The 8,666-nt window shown below is 36.9% G+C and overlaps 2 protein-coding genes across 2 annotated transcripts in view; one reads left to right on the top strand and one right to left on the bottom strand.

Annotated features, from left to right (window-relative positions):
* The window catches only part of LOC107672150 (WNT1-inducible-signaling pathway protein 1-like), a 4,614-nt gene extending 2,523 nt beyond the window's left edge, over positions 1-2,091 (top strand). The window contains exons 4-6 of the mRNA XM_016465253.1: positions 717-974; positions 1,079-1,272; positions 1,525-2,091. Of these exons, the coding sequence (XP_016320739.1) occupies positions 717-974; positions 1,079-1,272; positions 1,525-1,824 (752 nt within the window). The 3' untranslated portion in view covers positions 1,825-2,091. The remainder of the gene's footprint in view (positions 1-716; positions 975-1,078; positions 1,273-1,524) is intronic.
* A 986-nt stretch (positions 2,092-3,077) lies between these two features.
* Positions 3,078-7,892, bottom strand: LOC107672091 (protein NDRG1-like). The gene is given in 12 exon segments (XM_016465181.1): positions 3,078-3,468; positions 3,471-3,521; positions 3,650-3,685; positions 6,160-6,207; positions 6,386-6,437; positions 6,536-6,598; positions 6,763-6,863; positions 7,001-7,057; positions 7,206-7,292; positions 7,525-7,588; positions 7,693-7,752; positions 7,837-7,892. Coding segments are annotated over 12 exon segments (891 nt in total). The 3' UTR covers positions 3,078-3,252.
* Between the last annotated feature and the right edge of the window lie 774 nt (positions 7,893-8,666).

Here is an 8,666-nt window from a genome sequence, read left to right as displayed (position 1 = left end):
TTTCCTCAGCGACCAGCACAGATCAGCTCTAGGCATGACGAAGCGGATATCGTCCTCTTTTGGAAGGCCAAACAAAGGAGTTTCGCTTTCACAACGAAACACACAGCATCTTCACAACATGGCGGCGGCGGCAACAATACTACAGCGAGAATAAAAGTTACGCCTTCTTTCTTTGCGTGAACATTTGGGCGGCGTTGTGCAAATCTTCCCACATCGTGACGTAGACATGTGGGGGCGTGTTAGAACGAGCCATTTTAGGTAGGTGTGGCTGACTCTTAACTTTTATAAAGAATATCTCTTTGGATTTGAGACTTTAGTCTTTGCAACTTTACAGATCTTCTTTATGCACCAAGAGCTTGTAACACTCCAAAGTGAAAGGAAAAATTGAAATCGCATCATATGACCCCTTTAAAATACTATAAATAAACATTTATTTTATGTAAATATGACTTTCAGTTGAATTACCTAATATATTGTAAAATAAAATAAAATAACTTGAATATAATTCATATTAATGCATATGCATACGCCACTAGAGAAAATGTCAATTTAGCATTTTATGTATATACTATTACTACAGCAATCATGTTCATTACCAGCAGATTACATATAATATCTAATTATTTTCTTATTCTTTGTCAAATTGGTACTCAGGCACAAAACTGTCGCAGACTCTTTTAGTTGTCAGTATGAATATACAGACTTCTCTGTTTCAGATGTTATGGGAACAGGCTGTGAGTATAACGGTGTGATTTACCGTAATGGCCAAAGCTTCCAGCCCAATTGTAAGTACCGCTGTCTGTGTGTGAATGGGGCGATTGGATGTGTGTCACTTTGCACCGAGTCCCTACCACCCCGGGTCTGGTGTCAGTCGCCCAAGCGAGTGAAGATCCCAGACCAGTGTTGTGAGAAATGGATCTGCGAAGAGTCCCGTAAACCACGCAAGACCAACCCCAGGCACGCTCCTGAGGAGGGTGAGCCATGTGGTGATAAATATCTATAGCATCTTCTGGTGACCTTGCATTGTTTTAGTTCCTTATCACTGATGAATTACACCTCTTCTTTATGTCTTTTTCAGTGTCCCTCATCACTAATGATATTTGGCATAAAAATTGCATTACCCAGACTAGCCCATGGAGTTCATGCTCAAAGAGCTGTGGGCGGGGCATATCACAGCGCATCTCTAATGACAACCCTGGCTGTGTGATGGAGAAAGAGTCTCGACTGTGTATCCTCCGACCCTGTGAGGTGGACATCACCAAGCACTTTAGAGTAAGAATTGATTCAGTCTCTGGTTTATTTCTATTCTATTTCATTTGCACACCCATCCTATTTTCCGTTTATTTTAATTATATATTATATATTTAGTAAGAATAATTAATATCTTAGATAGATAGATAGACAGACAGACAGACAGATAGGAAGACAGAAGGATGGATTGATAGATTAATTGATTGATTGACTGTCATATCATTGTCATTGATGGATGGATAGATGTTATTGATTGCCATATCTGTTACTCAGCCGGGTAAAAAATGCCTGAACATCTACCGTGAGCCAGAGTTTCAGAACTTCACCATCTCAGGCTGTGTCAGTAAGAAGGCGTATTGGCCCAAGTACTGTGGAGTCTGCACCGATGAGCGCTGCTGCATCCCATACAAGTCTAAGACCATCGAGGTGGAGTTTGAGTGTCCAAATGGTTCGGTTTTTTCCTGGAAATACATGTGGATCAACGCCTGCTTCTGCAACCTCTCCTGCAGGAATCCAAATGATATCTTTGCAGATCTGGAGCAATACTATGAGGTCAATGAGATTGTTAACTAACTAATTCACCAAGATACAATATCTTTTTATGGCATCCTTAGGCTCATGTTTGTAGTCTGTGCATCACACTTGACCGTAACAGGGATGTTGTATAGCACAGAAAGGAATAATTCACTGTTGATGAGAAATCATTTTAGATGATTTATGAATGAACGTCATCACAGTTACTCATATTGAGATGGCTTGTGGGGGGAACAATGTTAGTTCAGACTGAAGGACTTTATGGTACAAGAAGATTTCTGATGGATGGATGGATGGATGGATGGATGGGGGACAAATATTAAAATTAAGAAAATGTTACATTTAAGATGTTGACTTCCCGTTACAAATCTGTGAAGTAAAAAAAAAATGTTTTTATATTTTACAAATATATGTTAAAAGATTTTGCCTGGCTTCAACGATAAAAGGAATTCTCCTTAAAGGAATACACATCATCGGTTTTTGAAAATATGTTAGGTAAAATTATGTTAAAAGACATTTTTGTATCTTTGTTATGTAACATTCTGAAATACATATAAAAGAAGTGACAAGTGATTCACACTTTTATTTTGCCAAGTTGTTACTGTTCATATTTAATTCTGTAAATATGCAAGAAATGTATATTTTTATTAAAAGGCATTTGCTTATCTTTATGCATTAACTTGTATTTATTTATTTCTGTTGTGTATAACGGACATAATTTCTGTAATGGTGTAGTTGTGAATTCATGACATAATTATATTGTATGTATTTAGAATTTTCACATTGTTAGACATCACACAGCAGTTGAGACTGACTTAATATACTCAATTTTATTTTAAGAACACAGTTGGTAAATACAAAGTGATCTTACCAACCTTCATATCTTCCTTGCTAATTTATATAATGTAAGAAGCACAGCTACTGATTCAGATACTATATCAAATGTACTGTAGACTACATTGTTAATAGACTAAAAAATACTGTCAGTATTTGACACTACTGTTAGATATTACAAGTACAGAAATATGCAATATGTAATGTATAAAAAATCCCCCAAACATGCATCCATATCAGAAAACTCTCCAACATGCACATACACATTTTAAGATACATATACATTCTCACAGCCAAGTGTAAGCATCATAGAACCTTCTTAACATTCATATTACATAATCATTATAAAATATAACATTGTACATTGTAAGTAATAAATTTAAACCATGTAATTTACTGGTTCATATATTTTAAACTAGTGCCAAGTCTATTAATTATGTGCAATATTTGTTTGCTGTGAGGGCCATCTCTAACGTATCCCATGTATCAAATATCCCTTGTGATAAATACCAATGATGAACATTATCTAATCACAGGAGCATCAGCTTTCAGGTTCAGATTCTGTCACTTCAAGTCCAGCCGTCTGCTGAGTTCCATTCTGATTTGCACTCTGGTATTATTTTGACGAGGCGTTTAGCAGGACATCTCGACGGAATGTGTGAGGGCTGAGGAACTGTGCTCTGCGCCAGAGCAGCTCTCCATGGAGACGTCAGTGTGGGAGCGTCCGCGCTGCTCATCCGTGTTTGTACCGCAGCGGTTGCGCTCCAGGGATGAGTTACTGGCCGTGCGAGATCGAGCAAGACGGGTCATACTGGCAGAGGGCACTGTCGAGCAGAAAGAGTACGCTTACTGTAGCCCATGCCCTGGATAAAATACTTGAAAGCTTCTATCAGTTTTCCAGGCTGTGAGAGAACATTAACATGTAGTATAAATTCGCTGTAAAATCAAATATATGACCTAGATTAAGAATGCAGATTTTAATGGATAAAATAATATCTATAATCTGTTTGCAAATTATATATATATATACCTGATGAACCTGAGGCAGGCCACCACAGTCAGCCATCTAAAAAATAAAAAGTAGGGGTGTAACGATATGCTCAGGTCACGATACAGTATGTTCACAATATGATACTTATCACGATATTTTAAACAAAATTTTAAAAATGAAACTGAAATTTCAAAAACATTAACACATTTCAATAACTTTCTTTGTTGTACATACAAGATCACATTTCAAGGTTTAATAAAAACCTTCTGTACTCTAATTAACAACTGAATAGGTCTGTCTGTCACTGAAAAAATTATTATGAATTTAACATGAATTTAGAATTAAGAAGCCTAAGACAGAACTTCTTAAAGCAGTATTCAATTTCAGTTTCAGCCAAACTCATGTTGTCCGACTAATGTTCAGTTTAAGCGATTTCTGCAACTGCGAGGAAAGCACACGCGACGCTGTTGCAGAGTAGGTCACGTCGGCAGCTCAACCAATAGGATTAGACTGCCGTCATATCGTAAAAGAATCGCCACCACTCTACGATACATATCGTAACATTTTTGCATCGCGAAATATCGTACTGCGATATATCGTTACACCCCTAATAAAAAGTAAAGTTGAAATCTTAGTTGAAAGCTAAGGATGCACAAAATATCTGTACCATATAAGTTATATTTTATTCATAGATATTCATCAAAGATAACAATTAAATCTCATTCAAAATATGGGCACAATTTAGAAGAAGTTTTGCACTCAAGGAATTATCAGTCTATGCTCCCATAGCAAGAAATCACATTTACCCCTTCTATTATGGATGAAACCTTTAATATTTGGTCTGTGAAAGGTCTTAGGACACTAAAAGATATGTTTATTGATGGAGACGTTGCATCATTCAGTCAAGTGAAAATGAAGTTCCAAATTCCTGACTCCCACTTTTTTAGATATCTTCAGCTTCGTAGCTTTTTGTCTTCCTTATTGAGCCACTATCTTTCATTGCCTCTGAGTCTATTATGGACCTGAGTCCATATTCCAAAGGAGCCATTGGTAAAATGTATTCTGTAATAAATTCTCATAACCTGGAACCCCTAGCTCAATTAAAAAGAAAATGGGAGGTGGAATTAGATATAGAACTCTCGGAAGACATGTGGCAGTCTGTCTTAAATAATATTTATTCATCTTCAATTTGTCTAAAACATAGAGTAATTCAATTTAAAATTGTTCACAGACTGCATTGGTCCAAAGTGAAATTAACCAAATTCAAACCAAATTTAGACCCTCACTGTGATAGGTGTGAAACAGCTACGCTATCTCACGTTTTGGCTTTGTCCAAAATTAAGAGACTTCTGGCATTTGGTATTTAAACTTCTCTCTGATACATTAAAAACATGTATAGAGCCTGAGGCCATAATTTCAATATTTGGTATCATACCACGATCCTTATGTTTTAAAGGCGTCATAGGATGCTACATGCACTTTTACAAGTTGTTTGAACTGAAATGTGTGTTGGCAGTGTGTGTACACAACCACCCTAAAATGATAAAAAATCCACCCAGTGTTTTTTTTTTATCTTGTTAAATGTTTTCCCCTTTCTCAAATTGAGCCGATCTCAGATGCCTGTCTGTGTGACGTCACACAGTCAGGCCCCTCCCACGATTGTTTGATTGACAGTAGTGTTTCAGCACAGACTGGAGTCTTACCTGCCTACCCTGAGTGAGCTGTCATCAGTCCGCTATTGTTTCACCGCTGGAGCAGATGTAGACAAGAATGACTCCTAATAAGCGATTGAGGTGTTTTGTTGTTGGATGTAATAATGAACATAGCAGTCGTCATTTACTCCCGACATCTGAGCCGCTGAACTCGCAGTGAATTACCTTTTTTTTTTAAGAGAATGCGCCCCGACCTACCTAAATGCGTCTATGTTCGCGCGAATCTTTCATGATCCAGCCTCATCTACAGAAGAAGTGAGTATAATGTTTTGTAATGAATCTTTGCAAATCGCCTTTCCTAATAATGTGCTAATTAGCAAGTTTCACTATGAACGCAGCTAAAGTAAACAGTCTCTCTGAGAGCAGCTCGGAAAAGAGGGGCGGGGTCAGCAGAGTTAATTAACATTTAAAGGAAAATGCTACAAAAACGGCTTTGTAGAAAGCCGTGTTTTTTACACTACCATTGAGTAATTTTAACCAAACTATGTTACAGACTTTTCATTAAGACCCTAAAGAATCATATCAACTTGTGGAAAATGGCCATCCTATGACCCCTTTAATCAAAGTAAGAAAAATCTGATCGCTTTTGCTATGCTTTTAGCCCGGAGGTTAATACTGCTCAAATGGAAAGAAAAATCCCCAAATTGTTGTGGGTAGGGATGTTATCTAAAAAAATGAAAAAGATGTCTAACTGTATTATATGTCTCATGTTTGACAAAATATTAAATAAATACACTTTGGAACAAAGATAACAATGAAATGTTGGGATATAAAATTAGCTGCTATTAGTCAATTAAATGCGTTTGAGTGAATGCAAAGGATGGTAAGGTCACTGACCTTGAGAAATGTTGTTGTTGTTAGGTTCATTCTGGAGTTGCTGTCAACCTGTGAAATGTTTATATAATCATTATTTTAATGCTTTGCACACTGCTTTGGTTTAAATTTATTTACAGTTTATAGTCAATAATTGGGAAATTGTTGAAACCAATCACCATTGAGTAACATTATATTTCTATGGGAGTCTCTAACATATTTAAGATAGTAAAGAAATAGCAGTTCTCACCACAGCATCCACAGCTGGAGAATTATCACCCACCATCAACAAAGCTGGACACCTGACATGAAGACAAATCATTTAGTGATTGAAGCACAATTTTAAGGTCTAGGCACTTGTCAAAATCTCGTATGTTTACTGTCATCAGGTGGGACTTACTGGAGGGTTCGTGCATTTACGTTTCCTCCTTGTACTGGTCTCTCAATCTCAAGATTCCGTCGGCTGAGAAATGATGGAAAGATGAGGCTTTCAGAAACTTGTTGGTGAATTACAACGGTTTTCTCTGCAGCATTGCAGTATATGGATGATATAGTTACTTTAAATTTTATTTAAAGAATCAAGCCCAGGAACTGAGCGACTGCAGACACAGATTGCATTGGTGATACCTTTTGTAGGACTTGACGAACTGCTGCAGGTTGGACTGGTTAATGTTTGCAATGAGATGACGGAAGGTTGCGATCAGTTCATGATTGTTCTGTATCTCCTCCTACAACAAAAGTAATTGTTAGCATTATCCTGTCAAAATTAACCAATTAACCAACTAGTCCAATTAACTTGCAGGCTATCATTTCAAAAGCTCATTATTAATCAGTCAAATTATTCATAGGCTTCCTCAGTTCTCACCTTTTCAAACAGGTGTGAAATGACTGTATCAGGGAGAGCATGAGTCCAGCTTGTAATCTGCCGAGAATGTAACGCTTTAGTGATGATTTGTGAAATGGCATGGCTTTGAACAATTATATAAGCTTATTCAAATGAGTTTAATAATGCAGTCATTTCAAATCTCACGAGATTGCAAATCTAGCAGGGGAAAAAATCTGTTTTATACCTTTTGTGCTGCCCAGTCCATGAAACCCTCTGCCTGCACACTCAAATTAATCAGAACAAGACCTTCCACCATGTCTGGATGTTTGAGCTTTAAGAGACACATGCAAAAATCAATAATTAATGCAAAAATTCAAAATAATAGAAAATGTTAATTATCAAAAGGAAACATTCCTGTGATTTAACAACTGATTTAACACCTGGTGATAATAATCAGCAGGATAACATTGCAAATTGCTTTGTAGCCAAAGTTGCAGAATTGTAATCTATGCTATTCAAAGCAATTCAAAATGCAACTGAGAGGAAAATTATATAAAACTCACTGCAAAGCGAGCAAGGATGTTGGCTCCAGCTCCAACCGCCATTCCAATCACACTCTTCAGACTGTGAGGGAAAAAGAGCACGCATTCAGGTAGGTTTGGATCAAGACCACTACAAGCCTCAAAAATAAGAGTTAAACATACCAGTTTTAAGCATTTAAGACTTATCCAAAATGATTGAGGACCATAGGGCGGGTTTCTGAGAGCTGATCCATAGAAGGGTAGGTATACCTACAATAATAACAGACAGTTCTTTAACAGCCTCACACATGTGGAACAATATGGAGGTCAAACACTATGGCGTTCCAGTCAAACAGCACGACAGGTTCATTAGGTTTGGCTGATGGCCTTCCAGGCATTAGCGAGGTCATAATCTGTCGGGATGCTGTTCTGGAAGGTTGGATTATGGGCAGTGGATGTCCGTTACGTTGCTCTAGCAGATGGCAGATCATAAACATACTCTGCTCCCCTCAGACCCTACAAGTGACATGCTGACCTACATTCTGCCAGTCTGGTGCCATAGGGTGCTGATTAAAGCTGTATGCATTATATTTCCTAGAGCTGATCTGCTCCGATTGAGCAGATTTTAAATGGATTTCCTGTTTTAGGGGCTAGGGAAATTAACCTAAAGCTGTTTTTTGTCTTTGTTGACAGAATGAGTAAGAGTGACCATTCACTTTCAATTTTGAGACATAAATCTGAAGGTTTTAGTTAATCGTATGCCTTCGGGTGCTCTGATAGACCTGAAACCATAATATCCTTTACTAAAAAGTAGTATACTTCAAGTTTATTTTATTTTTTAAGTATACTTTATGTAGTAAGTATACAAATATCAGTGTACTAGTAGTATACTAGTAAGTGTACTATTTCAATACTCCTTGGGACTAAATTGGCCCACTTTTTAGTATATAAAAGTATACTTTAAGTATAACAACAATAAACTTTGAGTACACAACAGTTTACATCAATATTTTTAGCTTGTACTGCAACTATACTAAAAGTGAACTTATAGGTATACTGATAGTTTACTAATTAAATACTAGTAGCATTTTAGTACACTTTGAAGTATAGTCTCAGTAAACTACTAGTTTAGTAGTTTTATACTGCAAGTATACTCGTAAGTTTTCTTTAAGTGAACTTTACAT

The sequence above is a fragment of the Sinocyclocheilus anshuiensis genome, unplaced genomic scaffold, assembly GCF_001515605.1.
Source record: "Sinocyclocheilus anshuiensis isolate Anshui unplaced genomic scaffold, SAMN03320099.WGS_v1.1 scaffold902, whole genome shotgun sequence".
NCBI classification, from domain to species: domain Eukaryota; kingdom Metazoa; phylum Chordata; class Actinopteri; order Cypriniformes; family Cyprinidae; genus Sinocyclocheilus; species Sinocyclocheilus anshuiensis.
This window is presented reverse-complemented; position numbering and strand designations above follow the sequence as displayed.